The sequence below is a fragment of the Bos javanicus genome, chromosome 18 (assembly GCF_032452875.1).
Source record: "Bos javanicus breed banteng chromosome 18, ARS-OSU_banteng_1.0, whole genome shotgun sequence".
NCBI lineage: Eukaryota > Metazoa > Chordata > Mammalia > Artiodactyla > Bovidae > Bos > Bos javanicus.
The window spans coordinates 1945391-1971543 of NC_083885.1; the positions used below are offsets into that span (position 1 = coordinate 1945391).

At 51.9% G+C, this 26153-nt stretch overlaps 1 protein-coding gene across 3 annotated transcripts in view; it reads left to right on the forward strand.

Annotated features, from left to right (window-relative positions):
* ST3GAL2 (ST3 beta-galactoside alpha-2,3-sialyltransferase 2) overlaps nucleotides 1-23641 on the forward strand; it is a 47449-nt gene extending 23808 nt beyond the window's left edge. For all 3 annotated transcript variants that reach the window (XM_061386705.1, XM_061386707.1, XM_061386706.1), the window contains exons 2-7: nucleotides 8351-9686; nucleotides 12220-12413; nucleotides 18252-18431; nucleotides 19936-19981; nucleotides 20248-20367; nucleotides 21213-23641. In XM_061386705.1, the coding sequence (XP_061242689.1) occupies nucleotides 9348-9686; nucleotides 12220-12413; nucleotides 18252-18431; nucleotides 19936-19981; nucleotides 20248-20367; nucleotides 21213-21386 (1053 nt within the window). In that variant the 5' untranslated portion in view covers nucleotides 8351-9347 and the 3' untranslated portion in view covers nucleotides 21387-23641. The remainder of the gene's footprint in view (nucleotides 1-8350; nucleotides 9687-12219; nucleotides 12414-18251; nucleotides 18432-19935; nucleotides 19982-20247; nucleotides 20368-21212) is intronic.
* Nucleotides 23642-26153: the final 2512 nt, after the last annotated feature.

Here is a 26153-nt window from a genome sequence, read left to right on the forward strand (position 1 = left end):
GAAAGAGCGAGCTTTATCAGAGTCTCGGGCTGGGATTTTCTTTCCTTCTGTCCAACCCCTCCAGCTTCAAGCAGCCGCCCTCCCCCCAGCCTCTGCTCCTTATTTTGACGTTTCTTTTCTCTGCCTGCCAAGAAGATTGTGTTCAGCTGCGCTGGTCTGAGGCTGTGCTATCCTGTGCTTCATTAGGTTAATTCGATGGCTTGTCTCCTGGGAACGGACCAGAGACTGGCTCTAAAACCGCACTCGCCTCCAAAACCCAGTTCCCACTGTTCTCCTTTGGGGCTGGCTTTGCTGCTCAGTCCCATATGCCTGCTTTTCCTTTCTTCCACCTGCAAGCTGGCTAGGGCCTCCTTTGGCTTCCCTTGGTTCTTTGTATTGGTGTAGTTGTTCAGGCTTGCATCCCCTGCTGGGTAGAAGGCTCTAGGGGAGACCAACAACAGTTCCTCAAGCCTGCCCTCAACCTTCTGGATTCTAGTCGCCAGTTCCTCTGTTCAGCCTCAGCATCTTGAATTCAGCCAGCCTTTCAGAGGGCATTTATCATTAAATGGTATCACCAGATTTGCTGGCTTTGCGACCACAGCCTTCTTGGATGACCCTAGCATTGCCTTGCCTCCCACCAAATCCCCGTTTCTCTCCTCTCTCAGAGGATTGCTTCTCATCTATCTCTGTAAGTCTCCAACCGCAACTGTAAAGGTGCATCACTCCCCGTGCCTGAGCCTGGGCTCCGCTTCGCCTCCTGCTAGCCTGGTAAGCCCTGTCCATGTGGGACTGGCTCCCCCAACCCGCTGCCCTGTTCCTGCTGCTCAGGACTTTGCTTCTCCATTAACCTCTTTTTCCTGCAGCATTAGCTTCTCCCCCTACTGAACCATCCCCACCAGCATACAAGCATTCTGTATCTCGCATTCCACTTTACCCCATGCCCAGTTTTTGGTAACACCTTTATTGAGATGTAACTCACATAAAGTTCACCCATTTCAAGTGTACAAGTGAGTTGGTTTTAGTCTAGTCACATGGTTGTGCAATTTTAGGCCACAAACCATTTTAGAACATTTCATCATGCCGTTCACAGTCACTCTGCACCTCCTCCAACCCCCAACCCTAGGCAATCACTGATCAACTTTATTCTGGATATTTCCTGTAGAGGGAATCACATCATAGATGGGCTTTTGTGTTGGGCTTTTTTCACTTAGCACCATGTTTTCAAGGTTCATGCATGTAGCCTGTATCAGTGCTTTGTTTGTATGGCTAAGATTCCATTGTATGGATATTGGACATTTTGTTTATTCATCGGTTGATGGAACCTTGAGTTCTTTCTATAATCATTTGTGTATGTGTTTTTATGTGGATATATATTTTCATTTCTCTTGGATTATAGACCTAAGATTAGAATTGCTGAGTCATATGGTAACTCTGCATTTAACCTTTTGACTGCCAGACTGTTTTCCAAACGGGCGGCACCATTTCACATTCTCGCCAGCAATGTATGAAAGTTACAGTTTCTCCATATCTTCACTAATACTTGTTATTATCTGCCTTTTTTGATTATAGCCACCCTAGTGGGTGGTATTTGGTGGGATTTTTTTTAAACCATTTTACTTAAAAAAATTTTTTTTTAATTTTTACTTATTTATTGGCTGTGCTGGGTCTTTGTTGTTGCATGGGCTGTTCTCTAATTGCAAAGAGCAGGGTCTGCTCTCTGGTTGCAGTGCACAGGCTTCTCTCATTGCAGAGCAGAGGCTCTAGGTTCCGGGTTTCAGTAATTGTGGCACATGGGCTCAATAGTCGCAGCTCCTGGGCCCCAGAGCACAGGCTTAATAGTTCTGGTACGTGGGTTTAGCTGCTCCATGGCATGTGGAATCTTCCTGGCCCAGGGATGGAACTCATGTCTCCTGCAATGGCAGGTGGACTCTTCACTGCTGAGCCACCAGGGAGGCCCTGATTGTGGTTTCGAGATGTATTTCCCTGATAGCTAATGATGCTGCATCTTTTCCCCTGCATGTTGGCCGTTTCTCACCTAGTCAGGTGTTCACCCCCTCCATACTCTGGATCAGCCATTGTGAAGGTCACTGCCAACAGCCTTCTCTCATCTGTGTCAGGCCTTCCCTCGATAATGTCTTCTGGTCCTGTAGTTTTAAAAATGAACTCTGCTCTGATGACTCTCGCTGTATCACTTCAGCTCTGACCTCATCCATGAGCTTCAGACATCTGCGTCCTGCTGCCTGTTGCCATTTCCACACGGATATTTAAAGGGCATCTCAGATTTAACCTGTTGTAAACAGAACTCTCGGAGAAGGCAATGGTGCCTGTACTCTTGCCTGGAAAATCCCATGGATGGAGGAGCCTGGTGGGCTGCAGTCCATGGGGTCACGAAGAGTCGGACACGACTGAGCGACTTCACTTTCACTTTTCACTTTTCATGCATTGGAGAAGGAAATGGCAACCCACTCCAGCATTCTTGCCTGGAGAATCCCAGGGACGGCGGAGCCTGGTGGGCTGCTGTCTGTGGGGTCGCACAGAGTCAGACACGACTGAAGCGACTTAGCAGCAGCAGCAGCAAACAGAACTCTTGTTGATTTTTTTTTTCTCTCTCACCCAAATCCATTTCTTTCCTGACTTTCTGTATGAATGAATGGCACCCCCACCACCCTCCATCTATCCCATCAGTTTAATCCTTCAGAATACATCCAGCCACTCAACACCTCCATTGCCTGGGATATTGGAGTAGCTCCTCTCTGGTCCCCTGCTAGTCTTATGCAGCAACCAGAGTAGTCCCTTAGCAAAAAATGTTTTAACCTACAAAAAAAAAAAAAAATTAGCTTTTATAATGAAATGCATCACACATTCAGAATAGTATGTATCATATAAATTCCTTAAAGAATAAAAATTTAAAATACTCTGTTCTTCCTACCTGGATTAAAGAGTAATACATTTCCCAGTACTTCTAAAGTCCCGATAGGTCCTTCTTCTTTTTTCTTTTAGGCCCTTCTTATCTTACCTGTCTTCTTCCTCTCCAGGGAAACTCCCTGAATTTTACAGTGTTTCCCTGATTTTATCTGTTGTTTTATCATCTCTGTATAGAGGCTTAAACAACTTACTGCTTAGTGTTGCATATTTTTGAACTTTTCACGAATTCACACTATAAGTATCCCTGACTTACTCATTTGCTCAGCGTAATAGTCTTTTGGTCATATTCTTCCCTGTTTATTTCTGAAACTGGAGTTCATTCATGTTTACCATATGACGTGAATGGACCACAATTTATCCTATTCTGATGGGCGTTTGGGTTGTTGGCAAATAGCACCAGCTATTAGCCAGTGCTGCCTTAAGCATTCATGTATGTCTCTTGGTACATAGATTCACATGTATCTGGTTGTAGAAATACCAGAGTTTACTACACACCCACAAGGATAACTAAAATTTAAAAGATAGAAGATACTCAGGCCATGAAACAAATGATACTTTCATTCATTACTGGTGGAATCTTATGCTACAGCCACTCTGGAAAACTATTTGATCATTTCTGGTAAGGTTAAACATACTGGTGTATGTACCCTATGACCCTGTAATTCCACTCCCAGGTATTTACCCCAGAGAAGTGAGAGTATGTGACTTGTGCAGAAAGGTCAGGGCAGTTTTACTCACAGCAACCAAAAATTGTAAACAACTCACTGTCCAAACATGGATAAGAATAAACTACTGGTACATACAGCATGGATGAATCTCTAAAACACTGTGTTGAGCAAAAGAAGCCAGCCAGGCAGGAGTGTTTATATGAAGTTCAAGAATCAAGTAAACCTAGTGTATGATGGCAGGACTCAGCAGAATGGTTGAGCAGTGAATGATGACCAGGAAGGGGCACAGGAGAGCTCCCTGGGCGGGGAGGTGGGATGGGTGTGTGTGGAAATGCTCTGTATCTCATTCTCGGCACTTACACGCACACACGGGTCAACAGGCATCACGCTCTGCATCTTACTGTTTGTGAATTAAACCTCACTGGAAGAGACAGATTGTCCCGAGTAGGGGCAGGATTTTAGGGGAAAACGAAACAGTTGTCAGGGTTCACCTTAAGCTTTATTTATTTATTTCTTGATGTGGACCGTTTTTAAAGTCTTTATTGAATTTGTGACAATATTTTGTCTGTTTTATGTTTTGGTTTTTTTGACCTCGAAGCATATGGGATCTCAGCTCCCCAACCAGGGATCCCCACACCCCCTGCATTGGAAGGCAAAGTCTTAACTCCCGGACCACCAGGGAAGTCCGTGAGCTTAAGCTTTTAAATCAGCTTCACAGGACAAGCAGACTGGACTCACCAGTTTTATAATTCATTGATCCCAAATATCCAGTCTTTGGTGAGAAACTTCACTTCCACCCAATTCAGAGGAAGACTACAGTTGCTCAGAATGTCTTCTCACACGGGACATCACAAACTAAATTAGCCCAGGACAAATGGGGGAACTTTCTAATCTCTCATCGTGTTCCCATGCCATATTTTCTGTGAGAAAGATGCTTTTAAATTTTTCTTAAAAAAAAAAATACTGTTCACATCCATGTTTTTTAAGTAATGCCAGATTAGCCTTCCAAGCGTTGTACCAATTTATTTTCTCACCAGTGGTGACTGAGTGTTCTTGATACTCTGCATCCTCTCTCAACTCTTGGTACTGTTGGTTTTAAAAAATTTGCTCCAAGGGCCCATTTAAAAATATAAATCAGGTCATGACACATCCCTCCCTTAAAGCTTCCCATTAGATTCATAATAAACCCTAATCCTTTCAAAGCCCATTGTAACTGGGCCCCTCGTACTTTCCTCTCCAACACTCTCCCCCATTTCACTGGCCTTCTTGCCGTGTTCGTGTATTTAATATTTATTTATTTATTTGGCTGCGCCGGGTCTTGGGCTTCCCTGGTGGCTCAGATGGTAAAGAATCCACCTGCAATGCGGGAGACCTAGATTTGATCCCAGGGTTGGAAAGATCCCCTGGAGGACAGCATGGCAGGCCATTCCAGTATTCTTGCCTGGAGAATCCCATGGACAGATGGGCCTGGCGGGCTGCAGTCCATGGGGTGGCAAAGAGTCGGACGCGACTGAACCAGGTCTGAGTTGTGACATGGCACATGGGATCTTCAGTCTTCTTGCTGCATGTGGGATCTTAGTTCTCTGAGCAGGGATTGAATCCGGGCCTCCTGCATTGGGCACGTGGAGTCGGCTGCTGGGCCAGCAGGGAAGCCCCTCTTGCTGTGTTTTTAATGGCCGGGCTGTTTCTTCCTTTTGTCCTCTGCTCCCTCTCACGGCACCTGTAATTTCCGTCGTGGCATTTGTCACCCCCGTGCCTTTGTATTTGGACTGGAAGCTCCATGAGGACAGGATGTGTATGGACTGTCCCACACTAGCCCCTGAGCCCTCCCTGGCTCCTTCAGTATCTGTGAATGAATAAACAAGCCAGCACCATCCAAGCAGCCCTGGAAGACTGGCCTCCTTCCTTCTGGGGGCCCCAGAGGCAGGGGCTGGTGCTCAAGTGTGTCCCCTTCCCCTGACTTTTTGACACTGGGGTTGGCATGGGCTTAACGTGAAATACCAGAGCAGCTGTGAAAGGGGAGAAATCAGAAATAGGCGGTGGCAACCGGAGGTCACGGGGGTGCATAAAAGGGCTTAATCAGGCAACTTCTGGACTTGGAGTGCGTGTCTATGAACTCCAAGTTTCTTGCTGCTTTAGCAACAGTCCCGCCCTGTGCCCCCAGTTGCCCTCAGCACATGCTCCCCACACAGCTCAGCCTTGGGATTCGCAGAGCAAGGGCTCTTGCTGGTGACTCGGCTTCTCTGCCCTTCCTAAACACAGTAACGAAACTGGGGCTTTTCCTCTCCCTGACAAGCAGCCGGTTACCTCAGATGCCCGCTTTGTTAGGACTCCAGGGAGTCACTGTGGCCCCAGCCTGTTTCCTTCTGAGCCTCCTGTGCAGGCTTCAGCTGGAGGCTACCTGCAGCGGCCACAGTGGGCCGAGGTCTCCCAGCCTGACCCCTCACCCCATCCCTTGCTCAGTCTGGAAAGTCACCACTTCCCGGGCTGGTTGCCTCGTGGCCGGCTCTCACAGGGTGCTGGGAGCGGGACCCTGCAAACCCAAGTTCCTTTCCGTAGATGTTGGGTGTGAGCACACGGAGGCCCTGAGGAGACAACAGACTTCTATTGATACTGACGGACTGCACACCCAGCCGCTGTGCATGCAGAGGGCTCAGGAGACCCTCGGGCAGGAGCACGCTGGACCAGTGTGACTGGGCCTGGGGCTTAGAGCTGGGAGTCCCGCTAAGGCTTGTGGGCAAAGCTTTACCCTGGACCCCGGGAAGCCAGACCCCGTGTCTCCTTGTCTCTTACCCCTGAGCCTCTGGGCCGTTGAAAGAACTCGTGGGCTTCTTTCTACACCCTGGCCAGTCTCAGGCTTTGGAACCACGTAGAACTGAACTTAAATCTCAGTTCCGCTCAGGAGACTGTAACCTTAGTCAAGTTCCTTCACGTGTGCAAGCATTGTTTCCCCATCTAGAATAATGTCTCCTTGTTGGAACATGCTAGTTCCGCTCCCTGATGGCTTTGTGGTTTGGCGTGGCCCCAGAAATTTGAGCTGCCACGAATGGAGGTGGTGGCAGAGGTTCTTAAACGTGGAGCCCGAGAGGCCTTCTGTGCAGCAAAGGACCTGGGAGGGCTGGCCAGGGTGGAGCTCCCAGTGAACAGCTGTGCCCGGGGCCAGGTCGGAACCAGGGCGGGCAGGATTTGGAGAGGAGCTGGTGGAGACAGGCCTGCCACGGGGATTAAGTGCTCCCCATGACATGGAGTCAGGCCTGGGGCTCCACTCTCAGCCTCGTCCTCACTCTCGCCCTGGCTCCCGAGCACATGGCGTGGATTCGGGCTCCTTTCCTTCGGGTGTATCCACACACCACCCTGCCGCCTTTTCTCACTGCGCTTGTCAGGGGCCTCAGGCTGTCAGTACCCCCAGGGGCCCTGGCGTTTATTCCATAACCTGCAGATGAAGGCAGCTGTCCAGAGGGCTGAGCAGTGACCCCAGCGTCCTGTCACGGTCAGCTTCTCTTTCTGACACCAGAGCTGGAAGGAGTGTAAACGATTCACCCGGCTAACCCAGGGCCGCCTCATCTGTAGCCCACACTGGGGAGAGAGGAGGGCCAATCCCAGGGCCCAGGCTGGCTGTAGCCCTCACTGTGGGAGGTGCTCTATCTCTTCTCAGGGGTCCAGAGCACCCAGGCTGGGGTGGTCATATCCGCAGTCCCCTGTGATCTTTGCTCTGGGCCATTTTCTCTTAAGTTTCACCTGAAATTAACCTCCTATAGCTAGAATTAGTTCAGTTCAGTCACTCAGTCGTGTCCGACTCTGTGACCCCATGAATTGCAGCACGCCAGGCCTCCCTGTCCATCACCAACTCCCGGAGTTCAGCCAAACTCATGTCCATCGAGTGGTGATGCCATCCAGCCATCTCATCCTCTGTCGTCCCCTTCTCCTCCTGCCTCCGATCCCTCCCAGCATCAGAGTCTTTTCCAATGTGCCAACTCTTCGCATGAGGTGGCCAAAATATTGGAGTTTCAGCTTTAGCATCATTCCTTCCAAAGAACACCCAGGGCTGATCTCCTTTAGAATGGACTGGTTGGATCTCCTTGCAGTCCAAGGGACTCTCAAGAGTCTTCTCCAGCACCACAGTTCAAAAGCATCAATTCTTCAGTGCTCAGCTTTCTTCACAGTCCAACTTTCACATCCATACATGACCACTGGAAAAACCATAGCCTTGACTAGATGGCCCTTTGTTGGCAAAGTAATGTCTCTGCTTTTGAATATGCTGTCTAGAATAGGAGCTTCCTAAACCTGGCTTTTGCAGGTACTCATTTTGTGGCTCTAGAGAGATTACTTTCCATCTTTGTTGAAGTGTCAAAGTGTTAGTTGCTGAATCGTGTCTGACTTTTTACGATCCTATGGACTGTAGCCCCCCCGGCTCTTCCGTCCATTGGATTCTCCGGGCAAGAGTAGGGGAGTGGGTTGCCATTTCCTTCTCCAGGGGCTCTTCCCAACCCAGGGATCAAACTCCACTCTCCTGCATTGCAGGCAGAGTCTTTACTGTCTGAGCCACCTCTGGCTCAGAGAGCGTGGCCAGCAGCTCTAGTCCTGTGATGCTGGAGTTAAGGAGCAGAGCGCGGTGCTGTCAGCACGGGGAGGGAGGAGCCCTCCTTTGTCCGCCCTTTGGTAAAGGGGGCGTCTCCTTCTGCCCGCTCTGTCCCCTCTGGGCCTCGGGGGCGGGGGCGGAGGAGAGCATGTGTGCGTGTGGGATCTGTCTGCACTTTATTTTTCCTCTCTGATTTCAGAGTCACGCTGCGGCAGCCTGGTGCCTGACAAGTGAGGGGAACCTGCCAGGGGATTACTGCTCGCTCAGGGCAGGACCGAGGCCTCGGGAGCAGGGATGGGCAGGGCAGCCTCCAAGCCTGGGCCAGCAGCACTAAGACGGAGGCCCCGGCCTGGAGCTCGACACGTGCCCGCTTGGTTGCCCCAGGTGGCACTCAAAACAACACTCTTCTGAGAAGCGGGTGATCGCAGGCCCCAAAGGACCACACAGCAGGAGCTGGAGCTCAGCCACCCCTACACAACTAGGACCATCAGGAGAAGGGACGGGCGCCTCGGGGGAAGTAGGAAGGCGGAACCGAGCGGCAGGAGGACCTTGTCCCTGAAGAGTTTACCGGCACCCACAGAGCTTCTTGAGTCTCTTCTCCCCAGATCGGGCTCAGTTCCCTTTTCTCCTGGCAGAGGCATTGGGCCCAGAGAGGGGAAGACTTCATGACCTTTCGGCTGCTGGAAGCCCAAGTGCTCTCTGCTGTGACTGGGGTTCAAGGGCTTCCCCGCTGCGGGGGACGAGGGTCCGCCTCGGCATCTGCTCATGAACCACAAGGACCCCGAATGCTCCAGACTGGATCATTTCAAGCCGCCAAAGAGGGGGACCCCCAGAGCTGGCAGCCAGCAACCCCAAGGGACTAGAAGGCTGGGATGGACTGACCTCCCCTTTGCCAGGGCTCCGGGAGCAGCAGAGCCTCTGTGGCCCAGCTAGTGGCAGACGGAGCTGATGAAGCTGTGAGCGGGGCTGGCGGCCGGGACAGGAGCTGCTGCTGCCGCCGGACTCTGCTGGCACCGAGGGCGTATGTGCAGGCCCCTACCTCGGTCCCTGCTCAGCACCCGCCCGCATGTCCTTTGCACGTGGTGCCAAAGCACGTGGGCTGCGCTGTAGCTGGCCTGTCCGCGGGCTGGAGAAGCAGTGGCCGTGGTGAGGCCCGCCTGCCGCCAGCCTGAGGGCCCAGCTCCCGGGCGCGCACCATGAAGTGCTCGCTGCGGGTGTGGTTCCTCTCCATGGCCTTCCTGCTGGTGTTCGTCATGTCGCTGCTCTTCACCTACTCCCACCATAGCACGGCCACCCTGCCCTACCTGGACTCGGGCGCCCTGGACGGGGCTCCCCGGGTGAAGCTGGTGCCGGGCTACGCTGGCCTGCAGCGCCTCAGCAAGGAGGGGCTGGCTGGCAAGAGCTGTGCCTGTCGCCGCTGCATGGGCGACACCGGCGCCTCCGAGTGGTTCGACAGCCACTTCAACAGCAACATCTCCCCCGTCTGGACTCGGGAGAACATGGACCTGCCCCCCGACGTCCAGAGGTGGTGGATGGTGAGAAAGCCATGGCCTTTGCTGCCCCCTTTCTGGAGTCTGTCCTCTCCATTTAGGAGACCCCCTGAGACCCCCCTCTGGGATTTGGGCGGTCTGTCTCCTGGCACCCTTTGCACCCTTCACTGGACCGGAGCCAGCCACCAGGGGCACAGAGTGTGAAGGGTAGAGCGAGCTTTGGCCAGCAAGGGGAGAGAACTCACATTTCCTAGTGCCTGCAGAGGTCAAACAGAGACCAGAAATGCCTGCTGGGTCAAGGAGGTAAAATAAACAGGAGAGGCAGGTCCCTGGGGAGAAGATGCTGAGAAGTGAGGCCCATGGCAACAGGAAGGCCTGCCCTTCAGAAAGCAGGTGGCAGCTCAGCTCCAGTGCTTGTTGCCATGCTGGCCGCTTCCTCATTTGTAAATGTTTGCCCCAAATAATTTGAAACACCATTCCATTCAGTTGGTTCTCTTCACTTGCTAGAAAAGGTTTTCTTCTGGGTTATGATAAGAACGGAGAAGGCAATGGCACCCCACTCCAGTACTCTTGCCTGGAAAATCCCATGGACGGAGGAACCTGGTAGGCTGCAGTCCATGGGGTCGCTAAGAGTCGGACACGACTGAGCGACTTCACTTTCACTTTTCACTTTCATGCATTGGAGAAGGAAATGGCAACCCACTCCAGTATTCTTGCCTGGAGACTCCCAGAGACGGGGGAGCCTGGTGGGCTGCCGTCTATGGGGTCGCACAGAGTCGGACACGACTGAAGCGACTTAGCAGCAGTAGCAGCAGCAGGATAAGAAAGCGTCATCGGATCCTTTGGGGGCTGAGGGGAAGGGAGGAGAGGAAGCCACTCTTCTGGACCCTGTCACCTCTTTGCTGCTTTGGCTCCCTCCCCTCCTCCCCATCGTCTCTGGCGCATTTCTCCGCAGGCTCCACCAGGGCCATCTGCTCGCCACACATGTCAGCAGTGGCTCCGTGTCAGTCCTTAACCCAGGGCCCCGCAGGCTGCCGGTGCTCCCTGCTGAGTGACTGGGGAGCCACTGCATGCTCCCTGGTCTCCCCAGCTGGCAAATGGGGAGGGTGATAACTCCCTCTCTTTCTCATATTCAGGGCAACTGAGAATGAGCTCGTGCGATCAGGCCTATCAGAGCAACTGACAGATGCTGCTCCTGGCGCGGACTGTCAGAGCCCCCGAGGAGGGGGAGACTACAGGGCAGGATCTACCAAGAGCCACACAGGCCCTTGCCATGACAACTGGGAGCCCTTGAAGGGTCCTGCCTGTTCCTCATAGTCACATCCTTCATTTTATGGGGAAATCCAGGTTCAGAGAGTACGCAGGGCTTGCCCAAGGGCATAGGTCTCAGAGGCGGCCATGAAGGGCCAGAACAGTCCTCTGGGCAACGATGGAGTGAGAGGCCGGCCAGGCCCCCTGCCCACAGGGATGAAACTCAGAGCTGTCTAAGCCTTAGAAGCCACTTCTCTGCTGCTCCCCACAGTCACCCCTTTTGCTGTGAACTTAGAAATTCTTATTTCAGAGCTAAGCTTCCTCTCCACACTGAGTCCCTGTTCTTGTGCTCGGGGGCCCCTCCTATGCTCAGGGAAGCAGGCCCACCTTCCCCTTCCTGCTTTCTCTTCCCCTGAGCAGCTCCTACACAGCTGCACACTTGCAGTGTTATGGTTCAGACCACAGAGCATGTTAAAGCCCTTAGAGATGGTGGCCCGGGGGTTGAGTCCAGCTCAGTGTTCTAAAACTGTTTGCCTTAATTGCCATCTCTTAGGAATCAGATTATTTCACATGAGATCTGTATTTTCAGCTTTTCTTGAAATATTAGAAAATCTGGTCCCTCTCACAGTCCCACAAGGCAACAGTTGGCTGAAGTCACCCCTTTTTGATGGCGGCTCCTGTTTGCTATAGGCCCCACCTGCCTCTTCACTGCTGTGTGTTACCTGTCTGGCACTGTGGCGTTTGCGTGCTGCCCTGGCCTCATTTTACAGTCTTCAAAGTCACTGGTGGCAAGAGGGGCGGGGGACCAGTTTCTTTCCAGCTCTTCTGACTCTGGAGGAATATCTGTGCCCTCTTGCCTTTTCCCCAGGGCTGAGGGCTCCAGGTCTCCCCGGATCTCGCCTGGAGCTTCGGGCTGAGTCCCTGGGGCGCCCCCTGCAGGCTGACTGGGAATGAGTCCCTGAAGCTCCCCTGAGACTGTCCTCATTAACTGCATTCAGAATGACTCCGAGCAGGGGCCTCTCTACTTTGTGGCACAGGCCTGCAAACCCCTGAAGAATAGGCTGAATAGCACCTTGACCCCTGAGTCCGGCCAGTATTGCAGAGCTGCTCCTGAGAGCAAGGCACTGGTCTGGACACCGATGTGTTGTTGAGTGACAGGAGGGTCCTCACTGTTCTGGGAGGATTCCCGCCCCACGATAGTAGGAGACCTGTGCAGCTTGGACCCTGGAGGCTGAGAGCAGCGAGGGGGAGCAGGCGGGAGTTGCCTCCTGCTCACTCCACCTCCCCCTCCCTGCTCCCCCCTTTCTTTTTTCTCCCTCCTCTACAGATGCTGCAGCCGCAGTTCAAGTCACACAACACCAACGAAGTGCTGGAGAAGCTGTTCCAGATAGTGCCAGGCGAGAACCCCTACCGGTTCCGGGACCCCCGCCAGTGCCGGCGCTGCGCCGTGGTGGGCAACTCGGGCAACCTGCGGGGCTCTGGCTACGGGCCAGACGTGGATGGGCACAACTTCATCATGAGGTGAGTCCCAGGGACCCCAAGGCTGGATACGGGACAAGCCTCCAGGAGGAGGCACTGGCCTCTTTGGCCTTGCCCAGCTGTAGGAGGAATTGCCAGCTGCTGGGGGGTCCTGGAGGACCCTGATTCCCAGAATCTTCCATGACAAGCTCAAGTTTCTTTCTTTTTTTTTTTTTCAAGTTTCTTGCTTTGGTTTCTGAGGTGAATTAATTGTTCAGTCTGTCAGTCATATTTGATTCTTTGCAACCCCATGGACTGCAGCACGCCAGGCTTCCCCCTCCTTCAGCATCTCCCGGAGCTTGTTCAAACTCCGGTCCATTGAGTTGGTGATGCCATCCAACCATCTTGTCCTCTGTGGATGAAGAGACACAATTCCCATTCTAAACTTTGCTTGAGGCCTGTACTCAGCTTCCAACTCTGAATACCTCTGGAGAGAGCTAAAGTCAGACTCCTGGCTCAGGTCTTGTGAAAACTGCTACCAGAGGCCCTTGCACCCATCTGGTCCCCTTAGCTGTTGGGCCAGGAGTGTGGGCCCCAAACAACTGTGGGTGATCCCTCTGGCAGACTGACAGAAGAGGGGTGTCCTGGGAAGAAAAAGGAGCTGTTGGTGCCTGCTCTGGGCCCTCATCCCTGACCCTTTACCTTTTTGCATTTAGACTGTGCAAGGGCTCATTCCCTCCACAGACATCTGAGCTCAGCCTTGAGGAGAAGAGAAAGGTTGGGAGGGCACGCATTGCAGACAAAGACACAAAGCAGGGAGCCGGCAGGGGAGCAGGGACTAGAGGCGGACTTGTGAACCTGGTACAGGCTGCTGTGCCGCCCCTCAACTTCTGTGTTCACCTTCTCCCCAGACATGGGGGCAGGAAATGCCACGTGGGGGATCCTGCCCTCTCAGTCCTGGGTGGAGGGAGAGCCCTGAGAATAAAAATACTGAAAATGCCAGTTTTCATTAAGCATCTCTTAGGATGAGCATTGAGAAAGACCAGGTTTCACAGGAGGCGGAAGGAAGGGCTTTGTCTTAGAAACTGTTGCTGTCTCCATAGCAACAACAAGGCAGCAATATGTCTCTGAGGCTTTCCACAGTCCTTGCAAAACCTCTCTCGTGTTAAAAGTGTTGGGGGTGGGGGAGAGAGGGGGATGCTAGGAGTGGGGGAGAGAGGGGGGCTTGCTAAGAGTGGAGGGGAGAGAGGGGGGATGCTAAGAGTGGGGGGGAGAGAGGGGGGATGCTAAGAGTGGGGAAGGGGGGATGCTAAGAGTGGAGGGGAGAGAGGGGGCTTGCTAAGAGTGGGGGAGAGAGAGGGGGCAATGCTAAGAGATGGGGGAGAGTGGGGGATGCCAAGAGTTGGGGGAGAGAGTTGGGTGGTGGATGCTAAGAGTGGGGGGAGAGGGGGGATACTAAGGGTTGAGGGAGAGAGGGTGGGGGGTGGATGCTAAGAGTGGAGGGGAGAGGGGATGCTAATCCAAATCCAGGCCCCCAGAGCCACCTGAGATCCTCCCCATCTTCCGGCTGCTGGCACCCAGAAAGCAAGAGAGGCGGGCTGGGAGCTGGAGGGGACCTCGCTCCCCGAGACAGTGGCTGAGATGGGGGACAGGTGGCTGGCCAGCACCTCAGAGCAGCCATGGGACCCTTGGGAAGCCCGGGAAGGGCTCTCATGCCTGTAGGTGCTGCCTGCAGGGCCTTTCCACCTCCTGCAGGGCTTCACCATGCACCTCGGGATGGTTGGGGAGCTCCGGGGAGTGGGGCACAGCGGGCAGAAACAGTTGGCTACTGCCACAGACCTGGGCGGTACCTGGTCCTGGTCAGGCAGAGAGAGACTCACAGACGTTCCCTCACAGGAACCAGGCTAGGAGACGGGTGTTGTGGACTGACACCAGGATTTCTTTGTGGATGTCACGATGCCAAGTCGCTCAGTCATGTCCCACTCTTTGTGACCCCATGGACTGCAGCCTACCAGGCTCCTCTGTCCGTGGGATTTTCCAGGCAAGAGTACTGGAGTGGGTGCCATTTCTTTCTCCAGGGTTCTTAACATATATTCCATATCAATGACCAAAAATCCCTCAATAGTGGCAGGTGTAAAGATACTCTTATTAAAATCAAGTGGAAAAGGATATTTTCTGCAACATTATTTAACATAATACTGAGAGGAAGGAAGTAAAGCAAGGAATGAACAGCACAAATGGCGATTGTGCACAGGATTAAAAAAATTTTTACTTATAGATAATATGAATAACCCAACAAGCTTGTAGACTTAATAACACAGTTGGGTAAAATGGTTAAATATTATGATAGATATGTAAGTATCAGTAACTTTTACTTATATGAAATTGCAGATAAAGATTTGAGTTTTTCTGTAGGTGAGTATTTGTCAATCCTGATTGCACATTATTAGTGTTACATGGAAGCTTTAAAAAATATATGGATGCCTGGCTCCCACACCAGACTAGTTAAATGCTTCTGGAGACAGCTGACTCATTCTGGAGAAGCCAGGCCCTGGAAAGGGACCAGGGCGGGATGCAGAGGATGAGCTGGATTTCCGTGACTCCAGGGAGAAGCTTCTAGAGTTCTCTCTGTCTCCTGTCACTAGAGCACCCGGAGCAGGTGCTCTAGTGTCTCTTTGTGGAAGGAGTGGCTTTTAGCCGATTTGTGGACGCAGCCACATGGCCATGGAGGGCGACTGCTTATAGGCACGTCTTGGTTTGGAACCAGTGGGGAGGCCTCCCTCCCTGGAAACAGGATGGATGAAAGCCCCACCGGGAGGGCTGAGCTGAGTTACAGTGAGCTGATGGCTCTGCCCAGCCCCCAGCCCCCACGCCCTCCCCTCGGTGCCTCCTCCCCTCTGACTCCAGAGCCCCCCTGACTAGATGGAGCTGAGCTGGTCCCCCTCAGCTGGCCAGCAGATGGATCCGCAGCTCCTCGAACAGCCGCGTGCAGATGGTCAGCTCACTGTGAATACGTGAAAGAGCGAAAGGACTGAGCGCCCACACGCTGAAGCCGAAGCACGCCCATATGCGCATCCTGCTCCGGGTGCTCTAGTGGCAGGAGACAGAGAGAACTCTAGAAGCTTCTCCCTGGAGTCACGGAAATCCAGCTCATCCTCTGCATCCCGCCCTGGTCCCTTTCCAGGGCCTGGCTTCTCCAGAATGAGTCAGCTGTCTCCAGAAGCATGCCACTTCCTTCCCTTTCCTTGGAGGCTCTGAAACATCTTTTTAGATCCCTTATTCCATTCATCTCCAGACTTTTGGAAGCGGCTGCCTACCCAGCAAATGGAGGTCACCCGAGGGAGGTGGAGACTCCAGGAGGGCTGACTTGAGGCTGGGAGGCAGTGATCCTGGATGACAGGTCTAAGGAGGGGTGTCGTGACAGCTCTGGCTGCCGAGTCGTGGAAAAGGCAGATGGGCAGTCTTCGGGGCCGATCTGGGGCAGCTACAGCCCTTTGATCTGCAGGGCCAGCTTGGCCTCTCCATCTTCAATGAGAGGAGGTGTGTTTCTTGGGTCCTCACAAGTGTGAACCTTGACCCCAGCTCCTGCCCAGCCCAGACCCCAGCCAGCTTAAGTGCCAGCAGCCCAAGTCTGCTCCCCACTTCCATACCCCAGGCAGCTGAGAAATGCCATCCCCATCAAGGCGTCCTCTGCAACTGCTCTGCTCCTGCTCATCCTCACAGACCCCGGGGCTACTGTGGCAGAGCTGGATCCAGACAGGCTGTGCTGACAAGAGGACCAGTGGTGTGTGTGGAGCTGTAGCCCACAGTGGATGAGAAGAAGGCTTCTCAGCTCCTCTAGGAGATGGGGTCTCTCAACTCTAAAGGCCAAGACATCAGAGGGGCAGTTAACCTAAAGAACTGGGTTGGGGGGAGGGGGACAGGATCTTAATCCTTGTTCTGGGGCCAGAGCACAGTTGGTCCTGCAGGAGAGAATCTAGGCTTCTCCTTGAAGCAGACAGGGACTAAAGTGGCTAAGAATAAGGACTCACTTTCTAGTTCCCAATCAGGCCACTCTCAGTTTCCCAAACATAATGAGTTTCTCCAGTCCCTCAAGGGAAGGGAACCAGAGAGGCAGAAGGTACAGCAAGTGATTGGTAGAGGGGGCGTCTTGGACACGCCCTCACCACACTGTACCATCCATAGAGGTGTCAGGGGAGCCCCTGTGACACAGGGCCCAGGACCTAGGGGGTGCTGGCCCCTTTACAGACAGGGAATGTTTGAACTGGCCAAAAAGCTAGGAGAGCAAGTGGAGACTTTGCTGCCTCTCTCCCAGATCCCTGTGTCCCCAGTGGAGGCCCAGGTTACAGCTACCCGCTTGGGTGGTGTGAATCTACAGTGTGATCCACACAAGACCTTGTTCTCACAGCAGAAAAGACCAACAGGTTTGTGTTTAAAGCTGGATCACTTGTTTTTAAAATGCTCACAACAAAAGAAGCTTTGATTTTATTGATCCTGTTTTGCACCGCTTGAAAGGAATTGGAAGCCGCCTTGGTGTGTCACACCGCAGTGGGCAGGGGAAGGCTGGGTGGGAGAGACTATGCTGGGGTTCCAGGTTCTTCTAAGATGGCAAAGGAGAGACAGCCCCGCACTGCACGTGTGCCCGGGACAGCTGAGGTGGGCACTGCCAGAGCCCTGGGTTTCCCCCTTGGGCTTGGAGTGGAAGGGCGGACAGGAACGTAAAGTGTGGCGACAGGGCGCTGGTGCTGGCAGAGCTGCCTGGGGGCTGAGGAGAGCTCCACCTTCTTACCTTGCTTCACTGTCTTCTAGAAAAGAGGACAAAACAGCCTAGTGAGCTATAAGCTGTGAAAGGCTGTTTTTTATTTTAAAAAATTGTAAAAATGATATGTGCTCATTATTGGGGGAAAAAACAGAAGTGTACACATTAAAAAGTGGATTATCCCGTTCTCCAAGAGTAAGCATTGCTAAAATTTTAATACTCCTCTGTTTTTTTCTACTCATATACAGAAGTAAGCTTTTTCCCTCCCTCATCCCTTCTTTCCCTCACTTCCTTTTTCCCTTCTCTCTCCCTTTCCATCCTTCCCTTTTTTTCTCTCTCTTTTACAAAAAATGGAATCAGACTATTGAATTTTCAGTTTTCCTTTTTTTTTTCCTTTAGCCAGACTTTATTGTTTGAATATTTGAAATCATTATTCTATACACAAATTTTAATTTCTTACAAAGCTCTATATTCCATATCACTAGGTCACTTCACTCTCCATTTTATGCCACATTTCCATCAAGAACTATTTCCCCAAATCACAATCTGCCTGATTGTGTGTTGTTGTTCCGTTGCTAAGTTGTGTCCAACTCTTTGCAATGCCGTGAACTGCAGCCTGCCAGGCTCCTCTATCCATGAGATTTCCCAAGCAAGAATACTGGAGTGGGTTGACATTTCCTTCTCCATCAGTTTTCCTTTTTTGCACTGTGATTTCCTCTGACTGCACAGGTATTCAAAAGGTATGTGTTGAAAGAAGTGAGATTCCTCACACCACTTTTTTTTTTTTTTTTAACTGAATAGCTCTTGAAAACTTAACTTCTTACCAGCACATGAAAAATCTGATTCATTCATTCTGATGACTACATGCTGTTCTGTTACATGAATGTGCCAAAATGTATTGATATTAACTGGTTCTCTATTGATGGGCTCTTCTTTTTACTATTATAAATAATACTGCAGTGAATATCCTTGCACACGTTTTTGCACACTTACACAACCTTTTTTATAGGATAGATTTCTGGAAATGGAACAGAGTAAGTGCACACCTGTTTACAGGTGTGACGGCCAGCACCAAACCATCTTCTAGAATTGTACCAGTTTATGTGTCGGTGTCTTCTCTCACCACCCTCCTGTCCCCACAGGATGAATCAGGCACCGACCGTGGGCTTTGAGCAGGATGTCGGCAGCCGAACCACGCACCATTTCATGTACCCCGAGAGTGCCAAGAACCTGCCCGCCAACGTCAGCTTCGTGCTGGTGCCCTTCAAGGCCCTGGACCTCCTGTGGATCGCCAGCGCCCTGTCCACCGGGCAGATCCGATTGTGAGCCACTGCCGCTGCAAGTGGGGCACGGGGGCCACCCCGCCTTGGGAGGAACTGTCTGGGCGCCAGATCTTAGAATGCCTCTCACTGACTGTTTTGGCCAAGAGAGGCTGGTGAGGAGAGAAGCAGCAGTAGGGAGGGAGCCAAACAGTGGTTGGCTGAGGCCACAGCTTCTTTTGGGCCACTCCCTGCATGGTAGCAGCCAGCCTACTGGTGTTCAGAGGTGAAGGACACCTTTCCAGGCCCCCTTTGCAGGATGTGGCCCCTGTCTGTTAGCTCTGCTTTAACAGCTTTATTGAGATATGATTCACATGCCATACAGTTCACACATTTAAAGTGCAGTTCAGTGGCTTTTAGTATATGCACAGGGTTTAGGGTTATGTAACCATCACAAGTAATTTTAGAACACATGCATATTGCAAAGATGAAGATAATCTAAAGATACCCCTGTACCCCTTACTCATCACCCCCACTCCCTCCACCCCTAGCCCTAGGCAACCACTAAGCTACTCTGTCTCACCGTGGTTTTTGTGTGTGCACATGTGTGTGTAAAAATGTGTATGTGTAACATAAAATACTGTTTTAACCACACAGTTCATGAGCATTAAGTGTATTCACATTGCTGTACAAATCTCACCACAGCCCATCTCCAGAACTTTTTCATCATCTCAGATGAAAACTCTGCCATTAAATGGCAGCTCCCCATTCCCTCCTCCCTCCAGCCCCTGATAACCATGGTTCTGTCTCTGTGATTTGACTGTTCTAGGTACTTCATACACGTGGAATCATACAGTGTTTGTCCTTTGCCTTTGGCTTATTTCAGTAGCATCGTGTTTTCAGGGTTCATCTGTCTTATAGCCTGTGTTAGGGTTTTATCCCCTTTAAAGGGTGCATAGTATTCTGGTGTATGGATGTATCATATTTACCTATTCATCTGTCCATTGGACAATTGGATTACTTCCACCTATGCCTATTTTCACCGCGTATTTTTTTAAACACAGAAGTTGCAGTTTTCTGAGTTTAGCTTATGTTTGGGAGTCCAAAGGGCTAAAATAAGTGCTGTAGAGTTTAAGTTCCATGGATACTCAGAAATGGGAGCATAGGTTACAGGCACCACGGCTAATAGGGAAGGAGGGATTTGTGCCTAATGTGAGGACAGTAGCGTCAGGGCTGCTGTGGGCAGAGGTTAAGAGCACGGACATGCTGGGTGTGAGAAGATGGGCTAACCCAAGTGGAAACTTCACAGCAGAGAGTCATGGGAAGAAAAGTTGGGGCTGGGTTATGAAACGCCCCAGTGCTTGTCTAAACCATCCTTATTTTATCTTGGAGAACATAGGGACCCATTGAAGGTTTCTGGACAAGGAGCTGCAGTGATATGCAGTGGGAGAGCAGTCTGGAAGCAGGGCAGCCAGTCATGAGGCCATCATCACTTGGGCCTCAGCGGGAGGAAAGGCATCCCTGGGTGCATGGAGCCAGCTCAGTGTTATTTTCTTTCTGCTTGCAGCACCTATGCCCCAGTGAAGTCCTTCCTTCGAGTGGACAAAGAGAAGGTAAGCTTCCTCCGCCCCACCTCAGTGGAAGTAGTGCAGACCTGAGTCATGCTGTCCCTGGCCCTGTGGTTCAGGTATCCCCAGTACCCTTCCAGAACCCTCAGGAGTCCCCATCTGCTGGCATACCCGACTCCCCTCCCCCCGCCCCCCCACACAGGCTGCAGGAACTACTGGCTACTGGCACATGTGGAGGAACTGGTCAGAGCTTGGCCTGAGATTTCAGGCCCCAGAAGCCCTCATGTGCTCATTACATTTTCTCCTCCTAGGTCCAGATCTACAACCCAGCCTTCTTCAAGTACATCCATGACAGGTGGACAGAGCATCATGGGCGGTACCCTTCCACTGGGATGCTGGTACTCTTCTTTGCCCTGCATGTGTGTGATGAGGTGGGTAGCCTGTTCTGGGGATAAAATAGTAGGACCCAAGGGACAGAGGGAACCAGCCTTTGTCAGGGCTTAGCCGTGCATCAAGAGGAATGTGTTTTTGTAGGAAGGAACTAAGTGGCTTCCATTCCCCCTATTTCTAGGCTGCAAGGTATAGGTCTGCATTTCGCAAACTTACTGTGTTCATGATTTTACCATATCTGATATCAGTTCATTGAAAGGTTAAATTTATTGAAAAAGGAAATTGAATACCATAATTGATATTACTTGCCATAAAGAAAGAATAACCATAACTTAAGTGGAACAGTGTTGTAGTTGTTTGAGCAGAATGGGGTCTCCCACAGCTGTGGGCCCCAGGCTTACTCTGTTAAAAATGGAGATTAGTCATTCAAGGAGCCCATCTCTGGGCTCTGTCTGCTGCTCTGCCATGGATAGCAGTGCTCATGCCCAGCACACCCTTTTGCCAGTAAACTATTCAGTGTATGATATTGCGTACCTGACCAGCTTTCAATAAAATACACCATTAAGGGGGAAAAAATGTTAGCAAGGGTTGGTGAGTTGTCACAGGCTGGCTCCATACTCAGGCATTCTTGATGTCATCAGAAGGTGGCTGGAAGGAGAACCGGAAGGGAACAGCCCTCTCCCTCTGGAACAGTGTCCTCAGCGTCAGGGTTGGATGTCCCGGGTCTTCCAGGCGCGTGAAGCGCGCCGGGAGCCGATGAGCCGCCTCCTGCTCGGGTAGGGGCGCCGCGGCCCCTTTCTCGTCCCCTCCTACAACCCAAGGCTCTGCCGCGGCCTCTGCTCCCGGGTCCCCGACGTGGAGTGACCCGCGCCGCCCTCCCCCGCAGGTGAACGTGTACGGCTTCGGGGCCGACAGCCGGGGCAACTGGCACCACTACTGGGAGAATAACCGGTACGCGGGCGAGTTCCGGAAGACGGGCGTGCACGACGCCGACTTCGAGGCGCACATCATCGACATGCTGGCTAAGGCCAGCAAGATCGAGGTCTACAGAGGGAACTGAGCCCGGACGCGCTGCGACTCTTCGGCCCCGCCGCGCGGCTCCCGCCGGGACTCGGGGTCGGCCCGGGGGCGGTGACCTAAGCGTGGCGCGGCGCCCTCCGGGGCGTCAGCGGGCGTTCGGAGCGCCGCCGCCGCGGCCTGGACCAATCACTTTGCAGCTCAGCGAGCGCCGGCGTCCTCGGCCAGCGAGGAGACTCCCCCGGCCGAGCGGCAATCAGCGCCGCCGGCGGGCGGGGCCTCCAGCCAATCATGCAACTCAAGGAGGACTTCCGGCGCCGGGACCCCTCTCAGCCAATCGATGGCCTTCGGGGGCGGGCCGGCGGCCGATTAATTTCCCACTCCACTATGCTTTTGGGTAGGATTTTATTTCACGCATTCTAAGGAGTAGGAGTTCCTTCCGGCTTCGAGAAGTATGCTCTCCGCAGGTTCGGCAAGAGGCGTCTCAGTCACTTTCCGGCCTAACCTCGCTGGGGGCGCCGAGAGGGAAACGGTGGGGAAAGCGAGGGACAGCGGTGGCTCGCTCCCTCCTTCCCGGGAGTGCTCCGTGACCGCGGGGCGGGCGGGAGGGCGATCGGGCAGCCTTTCGGGTGGGCGGGGAGCGGGGCGGTCAGGTGGTTTGCAGGGAGCGCTCTTTACCCCAGGGGGAAAGTTAGAGCCCTCCCAGACCGCCCCGGACCGCCTAGAGAACTAGATCCACATTTCTTTGATCGGTCAGGCGTAGATAGGTGAGTGCAAACCCACCAAAGAAATGCGGTGAGAATCTGGAGGGCACGTGGGTCCTCTCCTGCCTCCTCCCCTCCCGCCCTTCGCCCCCTTGTGGAGTGGCCTTTCTGACCGTGGCATTTAGTGTCTCACCAGAAAACTAGGATTGTGTGCACCCCTTCCTAGGCGGGCGAAGTTCGCCTAGGGCGCAACTCTGAAACACAGGTGTAAGAAATAGGACAGGAGACTGGAAACCCCGTCACATCAGATGTCAGGTGCTTCTCACTCCATGTGCCCTCGGCCCCTATTGTTTGCTCACGACCTCCTCAGTGTCTCTCCCGAGGCCCTGGGTCTCCTCACCAAGGCACTTGTTGCTCTGGGAGGATTGCCCTGTGATTAGGACAGTGCAGCTCCCCGCCCTTCCCCCTTTGGGTGCCTCTAGGGAGAGGGAGCAGCACGTAGGACAGAAGGCTGGAGATGAGACCAGCTGTCTGGTTCTTCACCCGTCACCCCCCAAAGGGGGAGGAAACCTCTTGCTCCGGGTTGGAATTTGCTTTAGGCTTATGATTTAGCTACCCTGAAATTATCATGGGTGGCTGACCAACAAAGATGCTTTTCAGATACTGAGCTGGCCATGCAAATAGCTGGGGAGGAGTGGACTTGCCCCTTGCATGCCTCCTCCCCTGCCCACATATCCCCTTCCCTGTGCTCACCTTGCACCTTTTCCCTCTGACCCTCTTTCCATTTCCAGCTCTAGAAGGGCTGCAAAGCTAACAACCAGAGGTTACAGCTGGAAGCTACTTGCATGACTGAACCCAGCTTAAGTTCCTAGAGGAAGCTGCTGAAGGTATTCCTCACGCTTGAAGGTTGGGGGAGTGTAGGAGGGGAAAAGGGCTTCTGTGAAGCTTCCAAACCACTAAAAGGATCCCCCTTCCCAACAGTGACTTAAAAAACAGTAAGCAAACAAACATAAAAACCACCCTCTCTTAGTGAGTTGATACCACTCGGCAGCCTCCTGGTCGTTGGTATAGTTCCTGCAGCTGGCTGAGGGAACAGGAGCCAGCAGAGGAGTATGTTAGAGGCTTAGTGGGGGGCAGTGGGCCCCGCTAAAAGTTAATATGTTGAGAACTTAGCTTGAGTCTGTCCCTTCCCAGTTCCAAAAGTAGGAGGAGTGAAGAATGGGGGTGGGCTAGTGAGGCCTTCAGTGGAACACCTCTTTCACCACCTCAGCCCCATCATTTTAGAAAGTCAAGACCAGTTATTCTTGCCAGTCTCATCTCAGTGCTTCCTAAAGAGGCTCTTGAGTGTTTAAGAGATGAAAAAAATGCAATTATGCCAAACAGTATTGAGCAGAATAATTTATTTCTTTTGTCGTTGTTGTTCCTTTTTCTTCTTTTGTTTGGGTTTTGTTTTGTTTAGAACATTAATAAATCCCATTCTGGAAGAGGTAGGTCCCAGCACCCAGCCCAGATCTTCTTTTCTACAATAGTTATTTAAGCAAATGTTTTTTATTTTCTTCCCTTTCTCTTTCTGAATTAAAAATAAGAAACTGTATATTCACTTGTTCGTTTTGAAATGTGTTTGATGGTGGGAAGAAGGTCAATGGGAAGCTGTGACCAAGTAACGGTGAAGACTGTTGGGGGCATTGCTGGAAGTGGGGAAGGGATGACTCCCAGACACCCATCCCTTATACATGAAGCCTCCCAGCCACCAGCTGTGCCCTCTGGGAGGGTGGCCTTCACCACTGTCTGCTGTGTGGGCCCAGTGCAGCATGCAGACCCCACAGTCACCTGGATGGGGCTTTCCCTGCTCTGTTTCTGGGTTCTGTGCAACTTCCCATGATGCCATAGGTGTGAGTTGGCAGGGAATTGGCAAAATGGTTGGAGCTGGTGCCACAGGCGTCTGAGGGAGCTGTGCTGTTTCCTTAGGCTGTCTGGATCTACTTGACCGTAACTCCCATCATGGGCTGGAATGCCCCTGAACGTATAGCTCTGCCGTCCGGTGGATGAGATAGCTCACACCAGCTCTCTTCAGAGTCTGTGCTCAGCTTGGCGTCCTGCTGTCCAGTTTCTGCCAGTGCCCAAGAGCGAGCTGAGTGACTTTTCAAATGGAAGATACTTCTTGTTGGAGGAGGGCATCACTTTTTGGAAGTGGTGGAGGGTTTGTTCTAAAACTGTAGGTCGCTGGGCTGTAGTTCTCCTATTTGGGGTTGCCAGAGCCTCCATATGACAGTTCTCTGCCACAGACACTCCCCAGTAGCACGTACCTGAGTCATAAGGCCCAGTGTCCAGATGACAGGCACATAGCCAGGACTGCCAAGATCTGTTTCTTGTCTGGGCCCCACTCAGAGCCGCTGTCTTATGGGTCACTGTCCTTAGTGGGAGCAGCACTCCAGATATTGTGCATGTTACCTCCAGGATTGAGTCTCACAAATTATGTCTTTTTATTTTTTAATGTTGGCCGCGGATTCCATTGCTTTGATTCAACAAAGATACCATATCAGGAATCACAAGTTAGTACTATTGCAATAAACTACTGTCATTCTCCATGATTCAGATGGCGAGTGAATGGGATGAGGAAGAAGTCACCTATCCTTCCATAACTCAAGTTGGATGGCAGCACCAGTCTCTGCAAACCCTGCTGGAATGTGGTATTGAGTCTGACTACCATGTTGGAGATAGTTCCAGGGACATCTATTAGGCCCTACCCCCATGCATCTGGTTGCCAGTACAGTGATTTTGCCAGGTAGTAAATATCTCTCTTTCCTTTTCGAACTAAGGAAATTACCTTAAGATGAATCTAGTCTCATTGGACCCACCATTAAATGGACTTGAACCAGAGCTCCATCTGTCGTCGACCATAATAAGCTCCAACTCTCATAATAAAGTGGACTGCTTTGGCATTCTGGTCTCAAAGCTAGTGTATGGTGACTCCTGGAAGTCTGGGTGTTTCCCTTCTCCCAGTGCACTGTCACTCCAGAAGTAGGTTCTCCTGGAAAAGCAACAGCTACACAAACGACCCTAAGATCTGCTTGAAAAGAGCTCCAGGTGTGTGGCCTGATTGATTAGGTCTGGGAACTGAGTAAAAAGCTAAAAATTCCCCTCACTGCGACTCAGGTTTTTTCCCACTATTAGAATTTTCTCTCCTGTGCACATCAAGCAATACTTTAGTAGGCTCCCCAGCATCTGTTTATTTCTGGGGACCTTAATGGTCAATTAACTATTGTTCCAAATCCTTAGAGGTGAGAACTCTAGTTGCCAAACTGGATTATTGTGGTAAATGTGCCTCCCTGTCTCAGGTCAGGAGGCATGGCTTTCTAGTCTTTGTTAGGCTGGGATCCCATTATTCACTGACCCTCAAATGACAGCCACCAGAGTTCTTTAAAGATGGTGCCCCAATCACTAATCAGTTCAGTTCAGTCACTCAGTCGTGTCTGACTCTGTGACCACATGAATTGCAGCACGCCAGGCCTCCCTGTCCATCACCAACTCCCGGAGTTCATCCAAGCCCGTGTCCATCAAGTCGGTGATGCCATCCAGCCATCTCATCCTCTGTCGTCCCCTTCTCCTCCTGCCCCCAATCCCTCCCGGCATCAGAGTCTTTTCCAATGAGTCAACTCTTCCCATGAGGTGGCCAAAGTATTGGAGTTTCAGCTTTAGCATCAGTCTTAGTGAACACCCAGGACTGATCTCCTTTAGAATGGACTGGATGGATCTCCTTGCAGTCCAAGGGACTCTCAAGAGTCTTCTCCAACACCACAGTTCAAAAGCATCAATTCTTTGGTGCTCAGCTTTCCTCACAGTCCAACTTTGACATCCATACACTACCACTGGAAAAACCATAGCCTTGACTAGACGGACCTTTGTTGGCAAAGTAATGTCTCTGCTTTTGAATATGTTATCTAGGTTGTTCATAACTTTCCTTCCAAGGAGTAAGCATCTTTTAATTTCATGGTTGCAATCACTATCTGCAGTGATTTTGGAGCCCAAAAAAATAAAGTCTGACACTGTTTCCACTGTTTCCCCATCTATTTCCCATGAAGTGGTGGGACCGGATGCCATGATCT